This window comes from Dissoconium aciculare (assembly GCF_010015565.1).
Source record: "Dissoconium aciculare CBS 342.82 unplaced genomic scaffold K489scaffold_7, whole genome shotgun sequence".
Lineage (NCBI taxonomy): Eukaryota > Fungi > Ascomycota > Dothideomycetes > Mycosphaerellales > Dissoconiaceae > Dissoconium > Dissoconium aciculare.
Window position 1 is genome coordinate 1,649,607 of NW_022984957.1, and position 25,620 is coordinate 1,675,226.

The following is a 25,620-nucleotide window of genomic DNA, read 5'->3' on the forward strand; positions in this document are numbered from 1 at the left end:
TGGCCGAGGGGATGCCAGACCGAGCGAGGGTCCTCTTGTGAGAAGACTCCTCAATGCTCGGTAGGACTGGCAGGGAAGGAATGATGCGGAGGTCGTGTTCTGGTTGAGCGGGCGCGCGATACGTCCTCGTGACGGCCAAGTCTGCTCTCGGGCCAGCCACCCGGAATGATCCCACGTCTGGACGGCCTTGCAATTGGAGAAACCGCAACATCCTTTTTCTGTTTGGCGCCTAATCAAGCCATTCTCTCGACATCGACGTTCCGGGATCGACATGGATGATTTCGACGAAGCAGTTGACAGACAGCTGATAGGGGTCTCTGCCGAGGGGGTCATAGGTCGATGCGTGCCGCTGCATTCTCTTCTGCTGGTCCTGGCCATTCGCGTGTCGGACAGCCCGAGGAGGACATCGCCGTCGCTGACACCCGTATCGACAGAGGGGCGAGGGGATGCATCGGAGCGAATGCGATGGGGGAGGGTTGTGGCTTGATCTGTCTGGGGCTCAAAAGTCCTCGAACGAGCGGTCGTACTTGTCGAATAGTTCCTATCGATCGGGAGATTCAGCACGGAAGATTCGCAAAACAAAAACCGCAAAAGCGCGCTGCTCGCACTTTCTCCGCCATAACGCGGAACAGGGAATGACGTGGGGACTGACCTTCGTGTACTCATCCCTGTGGACTGGCTCGGCGTCATACTCGTCGAAGTTCCTCGTATCGTCGTTCGATCGCAGATGCGGCACGATCGGGCCTTGGGTGCGACGGTGGTACATGGCATCCCAATCGACGTCCTTGAACCAGGGATGTTTCTTGACCGTGGCCGCGCCGCCCTTCACGTTCCCGAGGCGCTTGGTCACGTCGACGGTGCAGAGGCCGCCGATGAGATCCCGCGCGTCGGCCGACATGGCGCTGGGGTATCGCACCTTGCCCTCGACGATCTGCTCGTAGATTTTGATCGGGTTCTGGTCCCAGAAGGGGGGTTGGCCGACGAGGAATTCGTAGACGAGGATCCCAAAGGCCCACCAGTCGACGGCGGTGCCGTGGCCCGTGTTGCGGATGACCTCGGGCGCGAGATACTCGGGCGTTCCGCAGAGTGTATATGTTTCTCCTGTGAGGGTGAAAGATGGTCAGCGGAATTATCGAAACACAGCCTTCTGCTTTTCATTCAACCCCGAGGGCTCTTCCGCGGCAGAGAACAGGGGGAAGGAGGAGTGACCCACGATTGTCAATCTTCTTGGCGAATCCGAAATCGACCAATTTCAGGTGCCCGTCGGCGTCGATGAGGATGTTCTCGGGCTTGAGATCGCGATAGGCGACGCCCTCGGTCCCGTGCAGGAACTCCAAGATCAGGACGATCTCCGCGGCGTAGAACTGCGAGGTGGGCTCGTTGAAGCGCCTCGCGCGCCGGAGGTACGAGAACACCTCCCCTCCCGGGCAATACTCCAGCAGCATGTACAGGTTGTCATGGTCCTGGAAGCTCGCGACCATGGTGGTGATGAAGGGGTGGCCGGCGACGGCGGCGAGGACGTTGCGCTCGTTGCGCACATGCTCCACCTGCTTCAACCGGATGACGTCCGTCTTGCGCAGGATCTTCAGCGCGAAGACTTTCTTCTGGTCCTCCGGGTTCTTGCGCTGGCTCAACTTGACCAGCCAGACGCGTGCGAACGTGCCGGTGCCCAGCGTGGTGACGAGGTCAAAGTCGTTCCGCTTCAGGACCTTGCTGCTGTGACCGATGACCTTCTTCTCGGGGGCGACGATGATCTCTTCGATCTCCAACGGGCGCTTCTCGGCCTCCCAGTTCGCCAGCTTTTGCTTCTCCTCCTCTCTCAGATGGGCGTTTTCGCGGTCGTTGCCGGCACTCTGGCTGCTACCTCGGTGGAAGCGTGCCGTGATGTTCTGAACGACGGTGGACGGCATGGCGGCGGAGGGGAGGGGGAGGGAGACCTATGGACGGTTCGGGATGACGTGGTGCGGCGGTGGGCTGAACGCGGAGGAGGCGTATTCGGATGATGTGAGACAGAAGTGGCCGCGTCGGGGACCTCCGAGAGCTGGGTTTGAGCGGTGTTCTAGGAATAATTCATAGCATTGTTCAATCCAGAGACCACGGAGGGGAGGTAGATCGACCCGGAATCGAATGCGGACACGATGGCGGTGGGGGACTGCGCGGCAAAAGATACGAGAGAGAGGGCAATGTGGTCGCTTGTCGCCCAGCTTATATACCTACCTAGGTAGGGGTATGTGTTATGTGCAGCGTCTCAAACGCCGCTGTGATTGCCGCGCGAGCTGAGGGGCATGGTCCGGGAAGCTGCGGACGAGCCCAGTTCCGGCAGGAGGAAGAAGAATAAGAGTGAGAGTGATAAGCGGAGGAGAGGACGAAGCTGGGAGAGGTAGCGTAGAAAGGACGAGGGAAGGCAGAAGAAGAGTAGCAGCACCCTCGGGCGGCAAGTAAATGATATGTGACAAGCTCGACGATATGATCCCGCCGACAGAGACAATTAATACTGTACTGGACTATAATAACCATAAGCGAGGAGCTGCAGGGTGAGGATGATGATGGTGGTGGACAATCACCATCAACTCACACGTCAGACGGGAAAAGTCCACGACCGGGCAGATAAGCAGCAGCAGCAGTAAGTAGCTCTCTCTGGGAGGAGGAGGAGAGTAGGAGAATTCCGTCATGGCCCGGTCATCAGTCCTGCCCACACCTGGTCTGTGGATTCCCCTATGCCATGTCCTCTGCATGATATATTCCTCTACCCTACAGTATACCTAGGTATATATATATATTCTCTGTATACAGCCTCTCCCGGAGAGGGGAGTTGATCGATTGGTACAGCAATCATCAATCCCACAGTAGTAGTAGTAATAATAATAATAATAATAATAATAATAATAATAGTAGTAGTAGTAGTTACCACCTCAGTCAGTATCCACAGTAATAGACTCCCAATGGTGGACGATGACATATCTCTCAGGGACACACACACACACACACACACACACACACACACAGTCCACCAGCACCAAACCGCAATGCCTTCGAAGGGAGAGAGGGGTCCATCATGATCGTCTTGCTTGCTTGCAGTGGTGGGGCTCTTTCGGGCGTCATTTGGTTATCGTATAAGCCCGGACGGCACCCAGTCAGGGACAATCTCGGATACTGCACCGTCTACTGCACTGGACTGGATAAGGTGAGATGGAGGGGAGAGCGCCCACCAGCCAGCCAGCCATGCAGGGGCATATACACATACAGACGCATACAGAGGCATATACACATACAGACGCATAGGCATAGACATAGGCATAGGCATAGGAGTGACGGGACCAAACAACAATCTCTGAAATATTTCAATGAACCGCACTTGGTCTGGTATCGTATGTGGTCTCATACTGATGTCCCATGCTGATAAGAAATCCCGCTGGTTGTCGTTGTCGTTGTCGTGGTCGTCGTTGTCGTTCCTCTGGACGACGACGCGACGTGCGTTCCGTCATCGTCACCACCTGGGCAGTTGGTTATTTATCATGTATGATTATCATTACAAGATTTCTGCGTATTGGAACCGGCGCAGAGGCCCCTTTTTTCTCTTTCCCTCTCATCAACTTCTTCTTCTTCTTCTTCTTCTTCTTAGTCAGTCCAGTGTCGGGTGACGACACATGTCGACTGTCGACTGGGTGGTGGATCGAGCCGGAATACAGGTGGGCACGATGTGGGATCTTCCTTCAAGCTGTCAACAGAGATCGGGGACGGTCTACGTCTCGATGTATGGATGTAGACTAGACTAGATTGAGACGCCTTGTGCTGCGACCAAAAAACAAACGCGCCTGCTCCATGATGATACCTGTGAGGCAATAGCCTGTCCTCTCTATCCGCGCTTTGGTGTGTTGGGGGGTATCATGTGCGCGGGGGAATAACAAAAGAACAGGAGACGATGGAGCGTAATGGTACAGAGACCGACCCGCCGAGATTCTCGACTGCCGGTCCGGATGCAGACAGACAAGGAATCTCCCCCAAAAACGTGAATAGCAATCATCTTCGCCGCTCGTCGCGGTCGTCACATCAATCGCGGTCCCTCTCCCTCTCCCTCTCCCGCTCTCGGTCCCTCTCCCGGTCCCTATCACGCTCACGCTCACGCTCGCGATCCCTGTCGCGGTCGCGCTCTCGTCGGCGATCGCGTCCGCTCTCCTCCGCTGGTGCCCCGCTCGTCGACGGTGCGCCGAGCATCTTGGGCGTCTTCTTCTTGAATTCATCGGCGCTGTCCTCGTCGCTGTACTCGTCTCGCTCGCGTCGGTCGTGGTCGCGCTCGCGGCGCTGGGAGCTGCGGGATTCCTCGTAGGCTCTCGCTGGAATCTCCATGTCAGTCGCGGTCCATCGAAGAGATCAAGGGGGCTCGGAAACAGCCGTGCTGTGAAGGTTCATCACGAGATCGACTCACCTCGGATTTCTCGCGTGCGATCCGCGAGCTTTTGCACTTGTTCCTTGGTCAGAGGTCGGAGGACGACGACATAGTCGCGTCGTTCCTCGAAGCGCTCGCCAGCCTCTTCGAGTGCAGTCGGGTTCACCATCTCCCGGGTGATCTTGGTCCATTTGGCCCCAGGTGGAATTCCCTTTGCTGTGACCTGTAGCAACCAACAATGTCAGTTCGAGATCTATATCGTCAACTCGTTATACCGGGTGATGCTTACGTCTTTCAACGGCGTCACGCCTTCACGCATCGCGTTGGGATGATCGGGGAATTTCTCTGTCGGCTTTTTCAGGATGCCCTTGGGCTTCTTGTCTTCTTCCTCTGTGGGCGGATCGACGATCCGCACACGGTTCTCGCGGCGATCGCTCATGCTGTTGTCGATGATTTGTGCCGGTTCGTCAGTCATGGGTCGGTCGAGTATGCTCGGCTTGGCGCGGCTGTCAGATGTCGCTGCTGTTGTCGTGCTCAATGACGAACGTTCATCATCGAGAGACCGTCGGGTGTACTGCTGGGGAGCAGCCATCTTGTTGACACGAACATCTGCAGAAGCCACACTGGCAGTTCCGGGGCGACTGTCGGGGCCCCGTTCACGTTCTCGTTCGCGTTCTCGCTGTTCGCGGTCTCTCCGCCGGCGTGCCCGGTCAGAATCAGACCCTGAGCCTTTCGCTTCGTCGGATCTGGCCGCCTCCAACTCCCGTTGAACTTGTTGGATCCGCCGGCGATAATCTTCATCAGCATCGATGGCAGATTTAGATGCGTCCGCGTTTCGTGGCTCGCGCTCTCGGTCCAGCTCGCGAGAGGAAGAATGCGCAGCCGGGGGATCATGTGGCCGATCGGATGTCCTGTCACGATCAGATTTGGAGGGAGGAGCATTCCTTTGCGTCTCGACGGGCGCTTCGAACGCGAATCCTAAGCCCCGGTCTGGATCCCGGTACTGGTCGCGGTCAGCATTCTTGCGACCCGGGACCTCCTCAAAAGAGCGCTGCTCCGGACGGCGGACGTCGTCTCTTTCGCGCTTCTCAGTGCGATCGGGCCGCCTCTCGCGTTGATCCTCTCGTTCATCGTCTTTGTCGCGCTTGTCGCTGCGATTGAGCATGGAGCCCAGTCCCATGGATGCGGCAGCTGCGGCAAGACCACTCGCAGCTGTCTGAACAAGCCCTGGCTTGCTACTAGCCTCGTTATCCGGCTGCGGGCTGTCCTGCTTACGGTTGTAATCCCGCTCGCGGACCTCCTGCGGTCGTGGTGGCCGCTCCCCGCCTCGATCCGTGGGTGGATCTAACTGCCGAGCACGCTCTCTCTCCCGTTCGCGATCGATATCGACCTCGCGTTCCCGCCTGCGTGCATCTGTGTCGCGCCGATCCCGGCTGACGTGCCTTTCGTATTCGTCTGCCTGCAAACGCTCGGCATGCTCCCGATCCTTTCTCTCAAGGCTGAGCCTATGATCGTCGTAAACGGTCGAGTCACTTGGGGCAGTGTCTCTGCGTACAGGCGCTGAGTATCTGGCCTGATCGAAGCTCTCGTCGCTGCTTCGATATGGTCGAGTCTGGCTGTTGCTGCGCGAGTCACCGCGAATCCCGAAACCTCGACGCTCGACGCTCTGGTCTGGGCGCTCAGGGCGCGAGACGCTCTCCCTCCGCTCGTAACGTCGTGGTTCCTCTCTATCTTCATAATGATGGCCATCATACTGATGAAGAGTCGGCACACGCTTGTCGGCAGAGTTTGACCGAGCTCTTGTGTAAGTGTCGCGAAGATCTCCATGCGCCCCTTCCGTGTAGCCACGGGACCGGTTTGGAGAAGTCCCTACATCGCGAGGGACATCCCTTGTGGTTCTGTTGATTTTATCCCAGCCGCGTGTGCTAGGTGGTGGACCAAGGTCCTTGGCTGACCGCCGCGGGTCGGCGTCAATTACGCTGAACGGACGCTCACGACTGACACCGGCACGGTCTAGACTACCTCGTCGTGGTCGAGAGGAACGTGGCTCGGTATCGCGGTACATGCTCGCAGGGTCCGTGTACGAGAAGGCTTCTTCATCATCAATGCTCATGCGTCGGGGCTTTGATGCACTGCCGGAAGCATAATATCCGTGCCTTCCACGATCCCGATCCGCACCACTTGTGCGAGATGTGAAGTTGTGATCATCACTCTCTCTGCGGCGGTGATGCCGTTCCGCAGGGACGTTGACATCGGCCACGAGCCGGGCTTGTCCGTCGTTCCCCAGACTATACAACTTCTTCTGGTGTCCTCCACGATACTCTTGAGGTGCAGCGGGCATGACATAGTATTTATCTTCTCGAGATGATCTCGGTGGGCTCGAGGATCGGCCAATCTGGCTTTGCATTACATGCGGTCGGCCCGCGGTCGTTTGTGCTGGTGCGATGGTCGCTGAGGAGGATGAGCCGCGGTATGGCGGGTCAAGCAGGGACGATCGTCGAGGTCGGCCGGTGTAGTGATCGATCTGTTCCGATGGTCGCGAGTCACGAGGGGCAGGGATATTGATGAAGGTCTCTTCCGAGAGCGGGATGACGCCGCTGTTGGTGTTGCGAGGTATGGTGTATGTGCTGTGTCGTGAGGAACGATGTGGATCCGCAAGAGTCTGATCAGAACCGCGGGCGAAGTGATTGATGTGTCGGCCGCCAGGCGACGAGGCGCGGCCGCTATAGGCCATGGCGAAGGACCGGAGTGGCTCAAGTGAGACTCGTGATATGCTCGAGTAAGTCAGAGGGTAAGAGTAAAGTAGAAGCGGAGGTGAAGGTAGGTGGTCTATCTGTGTGGCCTGATACATGGTCGTCAGCTGGGAGGTCGCCAGATCCGGCAAACTTTATGTGAGATGCTTGTGGGGTGACACAGGGGCGTCCACCGTCTGCTAGAGTATTCCGAGGTCGACTCCGAGATCGACGTGGATGTGTATGTGAGGGAGAGGGAGAGAGCTGATGCCCAACGTGAAGATCACACGTGCAGTGCATAAGCGGCTCCGATAGAGTGGAATATGAGGAGGAAGGAAGCAGCGTATTTACCTTCAGCACGTTCGTGCCTTCATGCGTGGGCGCAAACGTCTCAGAGGCGATCTGGCTTGGGCAGCAAGTCAATCACTAAGCGCGCCTGGCAATGATCGCGGAGAAACGATGTTGGGAGTAGCAATGGCCGTGGTCGTGCAGGCCAGGCCGATCCCTGTTGCGATGTGAACAGGCGCCGCTGGGGACGGAGGGAAAGCGAAACCGCCGCAGCGCGTGGGTTGGAATGAGGACCCGTGGACTGATGCCGAGAAAGAGAAGAGGCGTCTTGGTGGATCGCTGGAGTTCGCCAACAGGTTTTGTCTGTGAAGAGGATGGCGTTGAAGTTGAAATGATTGGGATGGGAGAGAAATATTCTCGAGGGTCTACATGCCATGGATGGAAATCTGGTTCAGGTGTGATATAATGGACGGGGTAGTGGGGTGGAAATGACATGACACTTTCCCGCCAGGTCTGTGATGTACTGTACTGTAATATATTATTACCTGGGTTTTACCTAGCGACCACTCACTCCACAATGCCGCGAAGTGCCACCGAAGCGGCGGCGGTAAACTTCTCTGCTGAGTGATCATGGGCGATGGCAAGGAATGTATGTATGCACAGTATCCGCTTGAGTATTTTTTAAACACATACCTCTTTAGTAACGACAACATCGGGAGTATCTTACTTCGACGCACTGTAGTATATGCACGTTAATTGATGCGAATGTGTGTCCAGCTGCAGGTGCAAATCTTGAGGATTTACCCTGAGAGATAGATCTACGTCATCGCCGCCCTTCCAAGGTTCCTATGCGAAATTCAACACAACTTGCTTTGGCCTCCACCTGGGCAAGGATGTAACACTCCTCTGGATTGGTCTCATCGTATCCTCAAGTGTGATGAGACCTGCGGACGATCATATCATAGAATAGAAGTCGGGTGTGAAAGCCCGTTCATAATAATTCTTCCTGGCTTGAGGCGAATGCACCACTGTCTAGATATGCACACGCGCACGCCATCGTGTGCGATCCATCGATTGTGGTTGAGTTGTGTCCAGGCGAGATGCCTCATTCCCCATAATCAAGCGGCTGTTCACACCTGGGTACTCCGACGGTGTTCCTCCCGTCTCTGATTTGGTTTGCGCTACATCCCACGCCATGCTGTCAATGCTTGTTCAAACCATCGGTTGGGCGTGTTGGGCATCATTGACCTGATGTCTAGTCCCATCCTGCTGGATCCCTCGAGACGTCCGAGGCACGAAATGACTACCGACTTCACCCTATCCTTTCGAACAGTGTCCCTGGACGAGAGGGAGGACGGCAGGCGTGAAGGTGGCATAGGCGGACCTGCAGGCCAGGAGGATCTTTCACACCGACACATACCTAGGTATCGTACCGGATTCGACTCGTGACTGGTCGAGTCCCCGTCGCTACGTCGTAATTTGCTCGTTTTAGGGCGAGGACTGCCCCCCCCAAGGCTGCTATTTCGCCGGGTTCGCGATGTCATTGCCGCCTCGACGTCAGCCCCATCAGCACTCACTGAGGTGCACAACATACGTACATGTCCACTAATGCAATGCAGCCTGGTCCTAGGGAACTCAAACGCCTTATCCTCTTCCCGCACGAGCCGACTGGTGCAGGCGCAATGAACAGACATCTTCGAACGTTCATGCTTGCTCACTCTGGAGCGGATCTTCATCCGTGGTCAATTTGAGGGACTAGGTTGGGCCACTTCTCCTGTCGAAGGAGCAAACGCTCGTTTCACATCGGTGCGTGATTGAAGCCCAACATGATCGCTCTCGTATCAGCGTTCGAGCTTAAAAACGATGGCCCAGAACTAAGCCAACACGGCTACACGATATCATCGCGCATGATCGCTTCGCCGCCATACGTATCATCACGCTGCCGGTTGTTAAAAAACAACCAAAACACCCTGGCCTAGTTGATCAAGTATACGATACGTGCACTGTGTGGACAGCTCGTCGGAGGGTTTGAACTGTCCCTGCGCCCCGTCATCAGCACCCGCAGCTGAAGTGTCATCACGTGAGAAGCCCTGAGCACTCTCATCAATGTCAGCGGGAAACCATGGCCGCTCCCTCAAGCGCTCGTATACGTGTTCGGCTCAATTCCACCCAGCCATCATTCACCACTCACATCGCCACAACAAGTATGTCCATTTGTAAACAGGCCAATTGACACATATTTCCTCTGATGTGAAACCCCAGCGCTCCCCTCGACGACACGCGTCTCCTCCTCCGACCCACGCCGCCGAATGGCTCGGCATTCTTGTCCCCACTACGGCGGCACTTCTGCCGGCATTACTCCGGCGCCAGCCGAGGATGATGTGCCGAGCCCCGGAGAGAACTAAAAACACCATCATGATGCATGCCCAGCTCGATGTCGAGAACACGAAGCATCGCTCACGGGCAACGTGATCTCTCTTCGGATGTCTCGGAGCGGTTGGTGCGGACCGACAGGCCCGTCGTCAACTTCTCGGCCCAGGGCCAAGTGTCGCCAACGACGCGTTCGGCTGGGCGATGTAGACGGAGATTTTACATTCATTGAAGTTCGTCGAAATGAACCTTATGATCTGCATCTGATCCGAAGGGCACAAGCTGCCTTTTCTGGCCACGAACTGCACTCGCTCATCGCTCTGCCGATGAGCCTCGAGGGTGCAAATACCATCTGCGAAAGCTACGCCGCTGTGACTGCGACTCTTCACCTATGCACTGCACCTCCAATTTTTTGGTGAGCGGAAAGGTGAAGGGCCTTACTTCTTGTGAACCGTCTCGTCTGGAATGTCTGTAAGGAAACGACCCCGGACGAAGTGCATATCGATTTTCCATGTGAGCAGCAAGGGTTTTCTTGCACTGGGAGCGCTGCGCTGGTGACGAGTCATCTACGTTGAGCCGCATCTGTACTTCAATCAGCTCCACCCGGAGAGCAACTCTATGGACACGGTGATGACCACAAGCTCTACATTTGTAAAGTGGCCAATCAGATCTGATGTGAGTCTCAACACGGATTTGCTCTTGAACTGGTAAGGGCCCAAGACATGACCCGAGTAGGTCGAAGAGACGCAGCATCAGAAATACCGTGCGCGTGATGCTTGTTATTGCCTCTGTAGTATGATCGCAGACAACGACGTAACAAAAGGCAAAGGCCCACACCGCGACATATCCAGCACCAGGAAAGTGCCCAGGTGTTTCCGTAATTAAATGGATTGATAGCTGATTGACCAGAACTGCCAAAGAAGAGCACGCCGTTATCAAGGAGCCAAAGCTCCTCCCAGCAAGACTGGTTTGCTTTATTCGAATCCTTTCTCCATCACTTTCGCTGCGATGAGAAATGTAACAGTGCGAGCAGTCGTCGCGATGGGCACGACACTTTTTACATTGAGAGACGTCCGGAGATGCTGTAGAAGCGAGGGTCAAAACGAATGCGCTGTAGATGAACCAACCAGGAAACATCGTCCCGCCGAATTCTACACCTGGTTATGACCGCACGTGGCTTGGTAGCGAGGAGCATTATTGTCCTGCCTCTCAACACCCTGCAAGAATGATCCGCAATGCGCACGCGAGCAATGGCGCACGTAGAATAACAACTCAGGCGATCTCTTGCGAAACTACAAGCAGATATTTGTGAACAGTTCGATGGTGAAGCGCTGTACTCAGTAATTTGCTCTTGGATGTAACCCGCGCTTCATGTTCTCGCACTGCGGGTGCAGTGACTGGTGACATTCAGGTCTGTGGAGATTGACTGCCCCGCGTCGACGTCGACGTTGGAATTCGCGTGGAGGGGTCGCTTTCTGCCCTTGAATTGGCTGAGCATTATCACCAGGTATTAAAACACACCCGAGCATCCATCATTTCCAGCAGCGGGCTGTAGGACGTCACAAGGATCGTCGTGCTGTGGGCCAACCAAAGCTGGCTTCAGTCGGCCCAATTTGTCGAGCTCCGGCTTAAGGATACAACCATGCCGAGTTTGGAAGCCTTCCTCGTTGCGATACGTACCAGGCTTGGGACGCATACAGGAGTGTTAGCATTGGCAACCCATCCAGCCCTGCAACCTCATGTGAAGCACAGGGAAATTCCCACTAGATCTCACCGTTGAAGTCCTACATGTTTTATTACACAACAATAAACCATTGTCGAAAATGTTGGGCAACGGCCTCCCATTGAGGCGCCTGGCTGGAAGGGTCCCCGCTTGCCCACGACCCAGATCGACATGGACGCGGTCGTTGCTCACCGAAGCTCACGCCTTCGGACCGACGGAGGTGAGACATACGACCAATCGAGGAATCCCCTTCAATGCATACCTGACGACCTACCGGCATTGTAGCCTCCATTGTTCGAGCAGACGGTCCCCGAGCACTTTGCCACGATCGTTTCACGACACGGCGATCGTAACGCGTAGGTCTTGCAGCTGTAGAGGTGAGGATTACAACGACGGACAATGACTGAGGATACATCATAGCGTCATATCACGGCACCAGCAAGCCACGCTCACATTCGACCAGCTCGATCGGAAATCCAACGCGCTCGCTCGAAGTCTCCAAAGCATAGGCATCAAGAGAGGTGATCGTGTATCCGTCTCTCTCGGCAACAGCATCGAGTTTGCCGTCGCGACCTACGCCGTTTTCAAATTGGGTGCGATACTGAATCCTTTGAACCCAAGCTTCAACGCTACCCAGGTCGTGAACGCGCTCAAACACTTGGAGACGAGTCATCTCATCGTCAGCACGGAGACGAAGCTCATCAGGAAGCCCCCGCGAAGCAATGTATCGCTTCTGCAGCACATCGTACCGGGAATTGCGGGTTCAAGGATCGAGTCCGAAGCGGTGCCGACGCTGCGAAATGTCGTCCTCGTTGACAATTCGGCGGGTCGGATAGATCCCGACGAGCTTCGTGCAACGATCCCATTCGAATATCTACAGGAGATGTCGGGTTCGCAGGCGCTACCTGATCAGCAGCTTCACAAAGACGACGTAGTCAATATTCAATTCACATCTGTGAGTCTCTGAGATTCGAGTTACACATTTGTTTGTGTGTCAAAGCTAACATCTCCGGGCGTCCAGGGCACCACCTCTATGCCCAAAGCAGCGTGTCTGACACATCGCGGGATCCTGAACAACGGCGCGCAGATCGGCGCGCGAATGCTACTTACACCTGCGGATGTCGTCGTCTGTCCTCCTCCACTGTTCCACTGCTTCGGATGCATCTTGGGCTACATGGCGACAGCCACCCACGGAGCAGCGATCTGCTTCCCAAGCGAAGTCTTCGATCCCGAGGCCTCGTTGCGGGCCGTACAGGAGTACAGAGGGACGGCATTGTACGGCGTCGCAACCATGTTCCTCGCGGAGCTGCAGCTCCTCGCGGATGGCACCGTCCCGAACCAGGGGTTTGAACACCTGCGCACTGGGATCGCTGCGGGAAGCAGCGTGCCCGCCGAGCTGATGCGCAAGCTCCACAAGACTCTGAATCTCCACGAGCTGACCATATGCTACGGAATGACCGAGACGAGTCCCGTCAGCTTGATGACGAGAACGGACGATCCGATTCAGAAGCGGATCGACACCGTGGGCCGGCTTCTGCCGCACCTAGAAGCTCGCATCGTAGATCCCAGCGACCATTCGAGGACACTCGGCCTCGACGAGAAGGGCGAGCTCGCGGTGAGCGGGTACAGCGTCATGAAAGAGTACTGGGGCGACCCCGAGCGAACGGCCGCCAGCATGCTCGTAGACAGCACCGACCCCACCCGCCGGTGGATGCTGACCGGCGATGAAGCCACCATGGATGCCGAGGGTTACGTGACGATCACGGGCCGCATCAAGGACATCATCATCCGTGGCGGCGAGAACATCCATCCCCTCGAGATCGAGAACTGCTTGATCGCTCACGATGCCGTGCGCGAGGCCAGCGTCGTGGGTCTGCCAGACGCTAAATATGGCGAGGTCGTTGCGGCGTTCATTGTCCGAAAGCCGGATTCCGAATTCTCGGCGCGGAACGCACGGGATTGGGTGCGGACGGAGCTCAGTGGACATTTAGGTGAGTTGAGTTGCCAAAGGAATGGTTCTGCGCTCTGGTGCCCCCACCTCCTCCTGCACCTGCTGAGGGTCCTGCTCGAGAAAGCTCTGTGAAGCACTCCACTGATGTCTTCGTGCATTCCAGTCCCGAAATACGTGTTCTGGGTTGAAGATTACCCCAAGACGGCAAGTGGTAAGATTCAAAAATTCAAGCTGCGCGAAGATGGTGAAAGACTCTTGCGCGAGGGCCATGGCCTTGATTAGCGCGTTATGATGGACCAGTCTGGGATCGAAGCTCGCATCGGTCGCGAGGGTGGTACGGTTCATGTTCGATTGCACTGTGGCTCCTAGCAATTCTGTCCCGAAGGATGCGGGTCATGAGGAAAGGAAAACGCCAAGAATGAGCCCATCCTGCGCCATTCAGCACTTGAATGGACGGCAGGAATGCTCAGATCAGCCCAGAAAAGCATGCTGTTTGACAAACGCCAGCAGGATTATCAATCGGGTCCTTTTGTTGACGACCACAGCTCTGATTAAATCATATCCCGCAGCCGGTCACCGCTGTCGTGCTCGCCTATACGAAAGCCGACTATTCACCTATGTGTCGCTCGGACTCGGGCTTCCAGCTACCTGTGAGCAATTTCTGTCAGCAATAGTCCGCAGGGGCGGCCAACTCGAGCCAGAAAATGCATGGTCGCTACGATGCGCGGAAGAACTTTGACTCACCTTCGAAATTATGCTGGACAAACGCCATCGGATCATCGATGGGACCAGCCCCCATCTGCTGTACTCCCGGCGAAAAGGACGTGATCGGAAGCACAACGACGTCGCCCACGATCTTGGCCGCGGTCATGCCAGTGAATTGCCTCCAAGTAATATTCCCTTTTCCAGGCTCCACGTCGAAATACGCAGGGTCGTTGAAGAAATCGAAGATGGCATCGGTCCACACCGCCGGTCCGGTGAATTCAATCACACGCAATTTAGGATCGTTCAATTTGCCGGCCCGCTTCAACCTCAACGTCTCCTCTGTGATGGTGGCTACGACGTCGACGAGCACCGGATGGCCCGGCTTGGCCTGGATCGTCCACTGGCAGAATTGAATCCGTCGCGAGTACCAATCCTGCCAATCCGGGCGGTCCGGATCGGCCTCGATGCCGATGACAAGACCATAGCTGCTGCGCGGGATGCTAGCGGGGATCCATTCGACGGCAGACTTCAACGCGACCGTGTCGATATCGGAGTAGATGCCGCCTCGCGCCAGCAATATCAGATAGCGGAAGAAATCGGCTTTCAGGACAGGCCGCGGTAATGCCATGTATGCCTCGTGAATTTCCGGCACACTAGCATAGAGATGCTGAATCAGACTCGCGGCGACATCGTCGGTGATGACTTCGTGAACAAAGTCGCGGTTGAGCTCGGTCCACGAGGCTTCCGCTGGGCGCATCGAATCGTCGAATTTGCTCGACGAAGGAGCGTATTTCCACGTCTGCCAGATGTATGCAGGGAACTTGCCCTCTGGACGATACGGGTAGGCAAAGGCCAATTGTTTCCTCAATGGCTGTAGTTTCGATTGCTCCAGCGGTACCTGGAGAGCAGGTGTGCCTGGTTGTCTGCTGCGTCCATCTTCCTTGGCAAACGCGCTCTCACCTTTTCTATTCTTGCCTACAGTATCGATGCCTCCTTTTCTTTCTGACGCCTTCCCCGAGGAGCCAGATGACTCTTGTAGGTATGCTGCATTCGATGAGCGGTGGGACTGGCGGAGTATGAGGAAGAAAGTCAACAGCAGGCCTGCGATGAGCAGAGCTCGGCGGAAGCTCAACATGATGGTCGTCGCAATTCGAAGAATATGAATCTGTCAGGCCGTGTCGAAGGCCAGGATCTGGAGTGGACGTGCGTCCAGGACGTGGCGTTGAAATAAGACGATTGGTGGAAGTTCAGGGTGTCGAGGTGCTATGAGCTCTCGAGCACAGTTGTGCAACGGTGAACGACTGATAATACAACATCAAGCTACAGAACTGAGGCGGCAGACCCGCGCCGGGATCGATGATGAATAAGGACTATTGTGGGTCGCAACTGTTGTTGCCAGGATTGCGCAGTGTTTCCCGGCTGCGTGCGTTGCGTCGCTCCATACCTACTACTAGATAGTATACACAGGAATAAAAAGTTCCTAGCGCGACGAGTGTTCGTCAGCTTATCTGCACGTGCAGGCGCTTTCAATGGGCAAAACCCTTCTTCCCGGCTTTTGACCCCCCGGTCTGGTCTGGTCTGGTCTGGTCTGTCCACGAAGCAGCCTCATTTCAAACCACCGAAACATTCCAGAAGCACGCCAACCTTCGACTACAGGCGTCTCGACAGCGCAGGAGTGTTGACCTACAGTATTGAATCACGCTTACGTGCGCCACAAATGAAGCTGTTTTTTGCCCATCGTGAGAAGCTCGCGGACTCGGATCGCAGGTAGATATCGCGAACAATATGAGTTGAGTACGCGTCTGATCCCAGGGTCCACGTGCTTCGCTTTCATGTACAGTTTGTCCATAGCGTTCGAGAGGCGTAGATTTTCTGCACTGGCCAAAATGCGATTGACTCGCGGAGATCTCACATTCTATCGTCGCTGTCGTATCACTCTGAAGGGCATGCATTTATCTAGGTGTTTTCGACCGGAGCTGGTCCAAATGGCCGATGGTTGACCACAGTATATGGTGTGCCTGTCTCGCCCATACAAATTCATCACTCAGGGACTCGGATATTCCCCGCCATGACATTGATGAATCGACTTCGCAGTAGAGTGCAGGTGGGTGCGAATTTGACGTCATCCTCTCTCTCCACACATGGTAAAAGTTCAAGAAACAACGATGAACAGATATTACTGGTATTTGCTCAAGTTTTCAGCATCGTCTTATTGCTATTGCAATCGATCAAACACAGAATCACCCGTATTTACAGAGCCGCAATTTTCGATAACATGCCGTCCACCGCGACTGATGTGTTTCGAGCCGGCGCCAATGCCCTCATCACCGGCGCAGGTTCCGGCGTCGGACTCGCAGTGGCGCAACTGTGCGCTTCGCACAAGATGAATCTCATCTTGGTCGACAACAATGCCCAAGCCCTCGCCAATGCCAAGACCTCTCTCCCAGATGGTACCAACATCGAGGTCCACACCATGGACGTCTCTTCATTGAACGAGTGGAACGAGCTCAAGACCAAAGTCGAGGCCGGCGGAAGGGAGTTAGACCTGTTGCACCTGAATGCGGGAATCGGCGCCAACGGAGACTGGACCGACACCCAGTATTTCCAGACCATCTTCGCGACCAACCTGTTCGGCGTCGTGAACGGCCTCAACGTCTTCGTCCCGCATTTCCAACAGCCGCAGCAGCGCAGCCAGAGAGCCATCATCGTCACGGGTTCCAAGCAAGGCATCACCAACCCCCCCTCGAACCCGGCCTACAACGCCAGCAAGAGCGCCATCAAGACCCTGACGGAACACCTCTCCTTCGACCTCGCCAAGTCGAGCCCGCGGACAAGCGTGCATCTCCTCGTCCCAGGCTGGACCTTCACCGGCCTGACCGGCGGCGGGTCCACCAAGGAGAAACCGGCGGGTGCGTGGGCGCCGGAGCAGGTGGCGGAGTATCTGTACCGGAAGATGTCGGAGGGCAAATTCTACGTCATCTGCCCTGACAACGATGTCGATTGGGAGACGGATCGGAAACGCATGACCTGGACGATGGGGGACATTGTTTACGAACGACAGCCGCAGAGTCGGTGGCGCGAGGAATACAAACAGGAGGCGACCGAGACGATGGAGAAGATGCGATTGGGCACGGAACAGCTTGGATCTTCGTCATAGGCTGGATCTGGATGTGCTGTGGAGCCGGGACACATGAGATCACATGGCCGTGCTGTAGGAGCTGCGCTGCGACTATAGAGCAGACTTGGCGACGCTTGACTTTGCAAAATTCCTCCAACGCTTCATGGTCAAATGAAACATGACCATGGTGTATCCTTCATGAAAAGTCGTCGATAGAGGACATCATACCTGGTAGTGGGCAAAGTGATGGTTTACAAAGTCGGTGTAGACAGTGGATGACAAAGCCAGAAGCTTGGAAAAGTTCGTACATGCATTGAAACATCCCAGCAAGCCGTTCCTCCAAAAAAGAGTTATGCTCATACCAGCGCCACACGCCTTGAAACCGCCCATTGTGAGTATATCTAGATCTTAATTTCACGCTCGGCCCGTTCGGCCTTCTTGCGCTGGTGAGCCTGGGCCTTGGCACCCATGATACCACCACCCCAGTGACGCTTGGCCTCCTCGTTCTTCTCGAGGTATCCCTCCTTGATGGACTGGACCAACTTGGAGAGCTCTGACTTGTCCTCACTTCGGACTTCGGTGATGGCGAGGGCGGCGGCGGTCTAGAAAATATTTATTAGTCATAATTCCAGCCACTCAAGGATCACGGCTTCGCATACCTTCTTGTGGACGACAGTTCCAAGACGGGCCTTGCCCTTTACGATGGCGTATGGGACACCCATCTTCCTGCAGAGGGCGGGGAGGAAGATGACGAGCTCGATCGGGTCAACGTCGTTGGGGATGAGGACGAGGGCGGTCTTCTTGGCTTCGATGAGGGCGACAACGTGGTTGAGACCGTACTTGACAGTGTAGGGCTTCTTGCTGACATCCTCCTTCTTCTTGCCCTCGGCAACAGCAGTGGCCTCCTTCAACAGACGCTCCTTCTTCTCAGGCTTGGTCTCAGGACGGTACTTGTTGAGGAACTTGAAGGTCTGGGCGGCGGTGTTACGGTCGAGGGTGTTGTTGAATTGTGCGATCGCCGGAGGGACCTTGAGGCGGAGGTTGAGGACCTTACGTTGGCGCTGAAGACGAACGTACTCGGGCCACTTCACCATACGCGAAAGGTTGCGTCGGGGCTGGATGTCCTGACCGATACCGAAGTTGCGTGGGCGGCGCTCGATGAGAGGGTTCTACAGTTGTGTCAATGGGTCGACTCTTATCACAGTGGAGAGTGTGGTGCATACCTTGGCCTGCTTCTTGCCAGCACCGGCCTTGGAGGCCGGGAAGGGCGCTGGCGCGGCCTTCTTGGTTCCTGCTGCTTTCGGAGGCTATCATTGAGAAGAACAGTCAGCTAACTGTTCTGTCTCTAAAGAGATTACACGAGGCACAAAGGCCATCGTCATATCTCAAGCCATGTCACATCATTGATCCTCGGACACAATGATGGAGAGAGTGACTGTCGCATGCCTGCAAACTGTTCACGCGCTGCAAATTGAGGCACAGTGATCAGCGAGCAAAGGCATTTGACAGCCCTCATCTCATGTTCTCGTTTCGGTAACTCACCATGATGTCGATATGCGGAACGATGTGAAGGGAAAAGTTCTTGTCGTCGTTGACACAAATTTCGTACAGCTTCAATCACATATGATGGTCAATCTTTGCGATGGTGTGTGGGCGCCAAGACTTCGCAAATCCGAAGATGGGCCGACACCGATATCTGGGGTACTCGCACAATCACGTGACCTCAGCTTTCCAAGAAGACGGCACGTGGCGGCAGACATTGTTTCCGGCGGCATTACCCAGCCACGCCAACAAAGTACGAGTGATTTTATTCCTCGATGACATCTACAGATCCATGAACTGAATGCATAGAGCGTGACGCACGGTGCCAGAATTACGTTCACTATGTTTTCCAATGTGAGCAACGGTGAATGTCTCAGATATGACAGATTCGTAAGACTTTTGCTCGAATAATTGAGTATCGCCCGTTTCCATGTATCTAAGTGTTGCGTAAAATCTATCTGGACCAGTCCGCGTGGACAAAATACCTGCACGGCAAGGTTACGTCCTCGCGCTTGCGAAGCCGCACATGAGTTGCATCATCCCGCTTCTGCCATCACCAATTCGCGCTGGCCTGAAGACCGCCAGTTGCCATTGAATACCACCACGGAACGCGCAACACTGAAGGAGTACAATCGCGCCCAGAATTCGAAGATCCAGCCGCGACGATCATTTATCCGCTCTTCAACCACTTATCGGTACCTGCTGCGCCGTGCGCGCATCGCCCCAAGTCTGACAGACATCCCACTTTCGCGTAGATCGACCTCGCTTCCGGAGTCGCAAAATGTCGGGGGTCGTACGGAGTATCAAGAATGTCACAAAGGGCTACTCCAGCGTGCAGGTGAAGGTGCGAAATGGTATGCGATTCTACACCAAGATCTGGCTGCGCATGCACCCTGGTGATGGAGAGCTAATGGCATGTCAACAGCGACGAGCAACGAAGCATGGGGGCCTTCTGGGTCGGATATGTCGGAGATCGCTAGGATAACGTACAACAGGTCAGTAGGAGGATTACCTACTGTTGTAACCGGAAAGCTGACGCGGTTGTGGACGATACAGCTCGCAGGATTTCTACGATGTTATGGACATGCTCGACAAACGTCTCAACGACAAAGGCAAGAATTGGCGACATGTGCTCAAGAGTCTGAAGGTCCTTGATTATTGTCTACACGAGGGATCTGAATTGGTGGTGACCTGGGCGCGGAAAAACATCTATATCATCAAGACTCTGCGGGAATTCATACATCTGGACGACGAGGGCCGAGATGTCGGAGCAGCTAGTAGGTACAGCCAGAGGTCCAGAGCCGTGTCAAAAGCTAACAATCTGTGTAGTCAGGAGTTCTGCAAAGGAGCTTACTTCGCTGATTCTCGATGAAGAGCGCTTGCGTGCCGAGCGCCAAAACCGAGGACAATGGAAATCCCGGGTCATTGGACTCAACACTGAAAACGAACTCGATAACGGTGCCCCTGCCGAAAATCCTCGACGTAAGGAGAGGCGCCAACCTGCTGAGGGTGACGAGAATGATTTGGAGTACCGACTCGCTCTCGAGGCGTCGAAAAACGAAGCAGAAGCAGAGGCTGCGCGCCGGGCCAAGAGCTCGCACGGGCAGGAGACCGACGAAGATTTGGCAAAGGCCATCAAGCTCAGCAAAGAAGAGGAGGAGCTCCGCAAGCGTCAGCTGCAGGATCAGCAGGGAGATTTATTGTTTGATGACTCGCCGGCGCAGGCTGCACAGCCGACCGGCTTCAACCAAGGCTATCAGCAGCAGGCAGCGGTGGATTGGTATGGTAACCCGGTTCAACAGCAGCAACCTCAGCCTACCGGCTATTTGAACAACGCATACAGCCAGCCGACGGGCATGCAGCCCCAGCAAACTGGCTACCAAGACGCGTATGGCAATGTTGGTCTCGGACAAGCACAACCTACAGGGATCTACGGCCAACAGCAACAATTCCTTCAGCCGCAAGCCACCCACAACCCATGGGCTCAGCAAATGACCGGGTATGGTCAGGTCGGACAGCAGCAGCAACCGCAGCCGCTTCAGGAGCAGCTCACCGCTCAGCCTGGATCTAACAATCCGTGGGCGTCGAACAACAACGGTGGCCAGGCATTGCAAGCGCAGCCGACCGGTTCAAACAATCCATTCGCAGCGCGGCCGGCACAGCAGCAGAGTTCTCCATTCAAGGCGCCAACATTGTCGACGCTCCAGGAACAGCAGACCGCACAACAGTACAACAACCGTTCCAACCCGATCCAGAACTTCCAAGTGCCGGTCCAACAACAACAACAGCAGCAGCAGCCGCTACAGGCCCAGCAAACACAAGTCAAAGCGGAAGACCCATATGCCGCGCGCCTCAACAACCTGCTCGCCACAGGAGAGGGTCAAGACACGTTCGGAAACACGGGCGACCTACGCATCCCGTCACAGCACACGGCGCCCGGGACCTTCGTCAACTCCGCAGGCGCGGGATCGATGGGTCGCCTTGAGGCTCTCCGAACAGGCAGCAACCCATTCTACGTACAGGCGCCACAGCAGTACCCGGCGCAGACCGGCCCCGCCACGGGACTTGGCGGCAATAACCCTTTCGGATCGAGGCCGCCACAGCAGCAGCAGGGCGCCGCGGGAAACAGCTTGATCGATCTGTGAAAGGAGAGGAGGAACGGTCGATCTGATTTTCCCTTTGGGTCGCCCACGTGGAGCGCTGCAGGGCGGTTGTTTTCCATGCATGCCGGTCGAGAACTCTGACGTGACCGTTGCCCTGCAACACGTGCTCGGCGTGAGATTGGTGGGAGCATCTTCCTGCGTTCGATGTGCAAGAAAAGCCGGTTCGGTCTCCATCGATGCAGTATTGCCCTTTTTACTCGTTGCATTGGACATGGCTATTCCCTATTTTTTTTTTCTTCGTTCGCTACATTGTTTCGTGACGTAGGCCGATGATATCCGATCGCTCATTTATCAGCAAGGGTTCTCCTTTTCTTCTTTGAATTAGAGTGCAGGTGGTTTAGAAAAGTAGGTGATAAAAATCCAGCAAGTGTTTCTCCGCATACCCGTTGCATTTCTACCCCCCGACAACGCGCATTGCTATCACCAATGTTATCATTAAACACACCCATTGTAAAAGTCCTGGAGGTGCCGCTGGTTGTTCCTGCACAGCCGACTCCATCGCAAGTCCCAAGTCGAGAGAGGCTTGCTCGCATCACGACATCATCTCGAAGAGGCTGATCCTCCGATGTCTGCTTATTGTTTATTCCACAGGCGCCCATCCCATCCCATCCCATCCCATCCCATTCCATCCCAGTCTGGACGCAATGTCATCTGGCGTCCGTCGGTGGGACAGTTGGTGGTGGCATGTCGAACTGCTCGTGGCGTTTTCTCAGCCCGGACCTCGTTCTGTGATGACTACTATAGATCGAGGTGGTGGAATGTCGGTGGTGCTGGGAGCACGTGTTTGGCTTGCCAGGCGTGGGAGTGAACACTAGGGCATGTTTGGGCGAACGTTCGGACGATGATGATGGTGATGATGACAATACTCGATCTACAGGCCGAGGAGACTTGGAAAGCAGGGCGTCGTTTTCGATGTTCGCGTCCCTTTATTGTTTTGCGCATCCCTCTAACATTACTGTCGACTCAGGCATGTCATTTCTCTTCAGACTGAGGCAATACAGCAATCGAAATGTAACGGGATGGCGGACCGCATGTCCAGCCGGGAGCATCACGACATGTCCCTGACAGACGATGAGAAATGCAGTGGAAAATAAGCAAGCATCGGGCTGCAGCCCCACGAGCACGTCATTGCCCTCACGATGATACAGTATATCCACATCACACATGATTTCGATTGGTATACAGCCACGATCTCATATAGCGTGTGTATATCGTCAGACCCGGCAGTCTGGACAACGAAAATCTAGCCTCGAGAGACAGTTGCAATACGCCACCAGTCGCCCATTGAGAGGATTCTTAATTAGTAAATGTCTCGAAGCAGAAGTCGAGCTCCGGATTCCCCATGTGCATGTGAAGTCGCCAGTTGATTGGCTGCTGACGACATCCGCTCGTTCATGGAGCACCTCCAGCTGCGCAGACCTCTTCGATCGCAGAGACACCACGTTCCAGCGTTGCGCGATGGATGGCGCTATAAGTGCTTTTTGCTTGGTGTCCATGGATTGCTGGGATCCCAAAAGCTTCGGATGGAGGAAACATGGGCGGAACATGCGCGTGAATGACGGAAAAGGCAAATTACTGTAGTAGCCAAGACTTGTAGAAGGTCTTCCTAAGCGACGACGGTGGGATTCTGAGAGAAAGAGAGAGAGAGAGAGGCAAGATGGACGACATCTCTCTCAACCAGAATTTGAAATTTTATTTGTCTATATATAATAAAGTTCCGCCCAGCAACAGTTTCGATTTTGACGCGTTAATCACATTTGATACTCAATATTGTCCACAAGTAATCGCATTTCTGTGAGACAAATCCGACTCAATCATCATCGACAACATCAACAACACCGCAATCCGTCATCACCATGCACTTCACCTCCATCTTCACTGTCGCCCTCGCGGCTCTGGCCAGCGCTCAATCGCCTGTCGGCTACGTTCCCAGCGTCAGCCAGAGCCTGAACGTCCGCTACGGTAACCAGACCATCAAGGCCAACCAGACCCTCACCCAGGCCGGTATGTGTAGAGACATCCTCACGTCTCTTGATGCCCAGAGAACGAAAGGAAGAAAATCAAATCCAACTTCGAACCTTGACTGATCATCCTCCGCCCTCGCAGCTTCCAGCGTCGCCCCCGTCATCGGCCTCAATGGCACTGCCAACGGCACCTACATCGTCGCCCTGGTCGATCTCTCCATCCCCCTCGCCCTCGCCCGCAGCGCAACCAACGCCACCCTCGTGGCCGGCCTCGGTGCCAACCGCACCACTCGTCTCCACTGGCTCCAGACCGGCGTCCGCCAGAGCTCCAACGGCTCCTTCACCTGGAACACCACGGCCCTCGCACCATACGGTAAGGCATCATCATCCATCCCTCCCTTTCTCCCTCCCTCCCTCCCACATTCTCCCACCTTGATTAGAAACAAGAACAAGAACCAAAACAAGCCGAGTAAGCCGAACAAGAAGAGCTGACATCCCCCAGGCGGCCCGATGCCCCCGGCCGGCGACGTGCCGCACACCTACGCCTTCTACCTGTACCGGCAACCGTCCGCGGACTTCACTCTGCCCAGCCGGGTCAACTACACCGACCTCCGCACCACCAACCGCATCAACTACAACCTCACGGCGCTGACCGCCGCCGTGGGCAACGCGCCCATCGCCGCGAACTACTTCCTCGTGCAGAACACCAACTCCAGCGCGACCGCCCCCGCCGCAAACCGCACCACCGCCGCGCCGACGACTTCTTCCACCGCGGCTTCCACTGCGCGCCCGACGAACGCATCGACGACGCCTGCCGTCACCCCGGCCCGGGGCGCCGCGGCAGCGAACGGCGTCGCGGCCGGCGTCTTCGCTCTGGTGGGCGTTGCCGGTGCCGTGCTGCTTTTGTAGAGGGAGGGGGAGGGCAGCGGTGGAGTGTGGATTTGAAAAATCCATCAGCATGGATTATTCCGGTCTTTTCGTCCTTTTTCGCTCACCCCCGTCTCTCTTTCCCTCTCTCTCCCTCGTGGCGATCTCGCTTTTGAGGCGAGTTGGTGTGCGTAGAATGAAGGGATGGATTTCCAAAAGGGAAAGAAAAGAAACGAACAGGGCTTCTGCTAGAAAGCCTATGGGTCTATAGGATAGAACGTGGGTGATTCGAGGAACCATTTATATAGAGAGGAAATTTCATGGTACGGCTCGTTGTTGTTATTATTCTTTCGGCCGACGTCGTCGTTGATGACTTCTTGTTTTGGAAGAGGAAATCCATCCATTTCGGGATCGTCGTCAGAATTACTCCTATGATTTCCGAACAGGGGTATATTGACTGTCAAGCTCGTGTATGATATGCATGGCGTTGACCCTCATGGGAGGAGGCGGGGAAGGACGAGAAGGCGAGGTGGGTTGGGTCAGCCATGTACGAGACGTACAAGTTCCGATGCCCATCTGGTCAAAGGAAGGAGAGAGAAAGAGAGACGGGACACCAGGAGCGAGACTCAGAGATTTCATGTTTCCATCGTGATCAGACGTGATGTATATATATAGTACCTAAATCATCAAGCCTTTCAGAAAAGGCGGCAGTCTCAAATTTCATTCGCCGATGTCCGTGAAATCATTCAATCAATCTTTTCCTCCTGTTTTTCTCATCAGTCGTGTCCTCCATCAGCGTGTGATATATATATACTTCAACAAATCCTCAACGGGCGGTGATGCGGTATGCTAACGAGAAGTGCGGAGCGCTGACACAAAGGTTGCTTCATCCCCTCCGGTGACGGTGGGAAAGCAGGACCTGCTCTGCGAAGGAGAACATTGCCCCCAAACCAACAGCTGATGGGAAAAGATAAAAACAAACATAGATAGATGGTAAGAGGAGATTATGGTATGCCAAGTGAAAAAAGATAGAAAACAAAATGGAAACAGATCTGCCAAAACGACTTCGAGGGTTTGCAAGGACTCGAGCCAGGCACGCAAAAGATGGTGGTATCAGACATGGGAGTTTCTCATAAAAAGCGTCAGATTCTTGAATGGTCGTCGATAGGAATTTTTCTTCGTGGGTCGGTCGTGTGGGTGAATGGGGCGTGATGTGGTTTAGTTATGGGTCATTGGCTCGTGATGCCTTGTATCGTCTTGCAGGTCGTTAATAATGAGGGGTCAAAACATTTGTGTGGCGGCGGGTTGGA

General features: G+C 55.1%; 12 protein-coding genes across 12 annotated transcripts; 6 read left to right on the forward strand and 6 right to left on the reverse strand.

Annotated features, from left to right (window-relative positions):
- Positions 1-499: 499 nt before the first annotated feature.
- Positions 500-1,910, reverse strand: K489DRAFT_320202 (Pkinase-domain-containing protein; the record flags this gene model as incomplete). Its single annotated transcript, XM_033601442.1, has 3 exons — positions 500-541; positions 653-1,101; positions 1,214-1,910. The coding sequence occupies 3 exons, from the start codon at positions 1,908-1,910 to the stop codon at positions 500-502; spliced, it is 1,188 nt and encodes a 395-aa protein (XP_033459538.1).
- A 1,400-nt stretch (positions 1,911-3,310) lies between these two features.
- On the forward strand, positions 3,311-3,910 carry K489DRAFT_245369 (uncharacterized protein). Its single transcript, XM_033599906.1, has one exon. The coding sequence runs from the start codon at positions 3,394-3,396 to the stop codon at positions 3,769-3,771; it is 378 nt and encodes a 125-aa protein (XP_033459539.1). The 5' UTR covers positions 3,311-3,393; the 3' UTR covers positions 3,772-3,910.
- Positions 3,911-4,050: 140 nt separating this feature from the next.
- On the reverse strand, positions 4,051-7,121 carry K489DRAFT_410787 (uncharacterized protein; the record flags this gene model as incomplete). The annotated part of the gene is made up of 3 exons (XM_033607739.1): positions 4,051-4,334; positions 4,427-4,610; positions 4,677-7,121. 3 exons carry the CDS (start codon positions 7,119-7,121, stop codon positions 4,051-4,053), a joined length of 2,913 nt encoding a protein of 970 aa, XP_033459540.1.
- A 249-nt stretch (positions 7,122-7,370) lies between these two features.
- Positions 7,371-8,077, reverse strand: K489DRAFT_245357 (uncharacterized protein). The gene has a single exon (XM_033599905.1). The coding sequence runs from the start codon at positions 7,900-7,902 to the stop codon at positions 7,546-7,548; it is 357 nt and encodes a 118-aa protein (XP_033459541.1). The 5' UTR covers positions 7,903-8,077; the 3' UTR covers positions 7,371-7,545.
- Positions 8,078-9,529: 1,452 nt separating this feature from the next.
- Positions 9,530-9,812, forward strand: K489DRAFT_410788 (uncharacterized protein; the record flags this gene model as incomplete). Its single annotated transcript, XM_033607740.1, has 2 exons — positions 9,530-9,611; positions 9,670-9,812. 2 exons carry the CDS (start codon positions 9,530-9,532, stop codon positions 9,810-9,812), a joined length of 225 nt encoding a protein of 74 aa, XP_033459542.1.
- A 139-nt stretch (positions 9,813-9,951) lies between these two features.
- Positions 9,952-11,176, reverse strand: K489DRAFT_245412 (uncharacterized protein). Its single transcript, XM_033599907.1, has one exon. It carries the CDS (start codon positions 10,912-10,914, stop codon positions 10,090-10,092), a length of 825 nt encoding a protein of 274 aa, XP_033459543.1. The 5' UTR covers positions 10,915-11,176; the 3' UTR covers positions 9,952-10,089.
- Positions 11,177-11,548: 372 nt separating this feature from the next.
- On the forward strand, positions 11,549-13,742 carry K489DRAFT_381285 (acetyl-CoA synthetase-like protein). Its single transcript, XM_033605081.1, has 4 exons — positions 11,549-11,720; positions 11,786-11,856; positions 11,921-12,455; positions 12,522-13,742. The coding sequence occupies exons 1-4, from the start codon at positions 11,601-11,603 to the stop codon at positions 13,581-13,583; spliced, it is 1,788 nt and encodes a 595-aa protein (XP_033459544.1). The 5' UTR covers positions 11,549-11,600; the 3' UTR covers positions 13,584-13,742.
- Positions 13,743-14,058: 316 nt separating this feature from the next.
- Positions 14,059-15,576, reverse strand: K489DRAFT_395096 (glycosyltransferase family 32 protein; the record flags this gene model as incomplete). Its single annotated transcript, XM_033606826.1, has 2 exons — positions 14,196-15,576; positions 14,059-14,099 (listed from the first exon to the last, which is right to left on the reverse strand). The coding sequence occupies exons 1-2, from the start codon at positions 15,289-15,291 to the stop codon at positions 14,059-14,061; spliced, it is 1,137 nt and encodes a 378-aa protein (XP_033459545.1). The 5' UTR covers positions 15,292-15,576.
- Positions 15,577-16,431: 855 nt separating this feature from the next.
- On the forward strand, positions 16,432-17,313 carry K489DRAFT_410791 (NAD(P)-binding protein; the record flags this gene model as incomplete). Its single annotated transcript, XM_033607741.1, has 1 exon — positions 16,432-17,313. The coding sequence occupies one exon, from the start codon at positions 16,432-16,434 to the stop codon at positions 17,311-17,313; it is 882 nt and encodes a 293-aa protein (XP_033459546.1).
- Positions 17,314-17,675: 362 nt separating this feature from the next.
- On the reverse strand, positions 17,676-18,819 carry K489DRAFT_371336 (60S ribosomal protein L8-B; the record flags this gene model as incomplete). Its single annotated transcript, XM_033603231.1, has 4 exons — positions 17,676-17,876; positions 17,934-18,443; positions 18,498-18,581; positions 18,817-18,819. 4 exons carry the CDS (start codon positions 18,817-18,819, stop codon positions 17,676-17,678), a joined length of 798 nt encoding a protein of 265 aa, XP_033459547.1.
- A 451-nt stretch (positions 18,820-19,270) lies between these two features.
- On the forward strand, positions 19,271-21,862 carry K489DRAFT_381290 (ENTH-domain-containing protein). Its single transcript, XM_033605082.1, has 4 exons — positions 19,271-19,670; positions 19,742-19,811; positions 19,873-20,093; positions 20,146-21,862. The coding sequence occupies exons 1-4, from the start codon at positions 19,598-19,600 to the stop codon at positions 21,459-21,461; spliced, it is 1,680 nt and encodes a 559-aa protein (XP_033459548.1). The 5' UTR covers positions 19,271-19,597; the 3' UTR covers positions 21,462-21,862.
- Positions 21,863-23,184: 1,322 nt separating this feature from the next.
- Positions 23,185-24,595, forward strand: K489DRAFT_245568 (PEBP-like protein). Its single transcript, XM_033599908.1, has 3 exons — positions 23,185-23,483; positions 23,586-23,816; positions 23,946-24,595. The coding sequence occupies exons 1-3, from the start codon at positions 23,336-23,338 to the stop codon at positions 24,350-24,352; spliced, it is 786 nt and encodes a 261-aa protein (XP_033459549.1). The 5' UTR covers positions 23,185-23,335; the 3' UTR covers positions 24,353-24,595.
- The last annotated feature ends 1,025 nt before the right edge of the window (positions 24,596-25,620 follow it).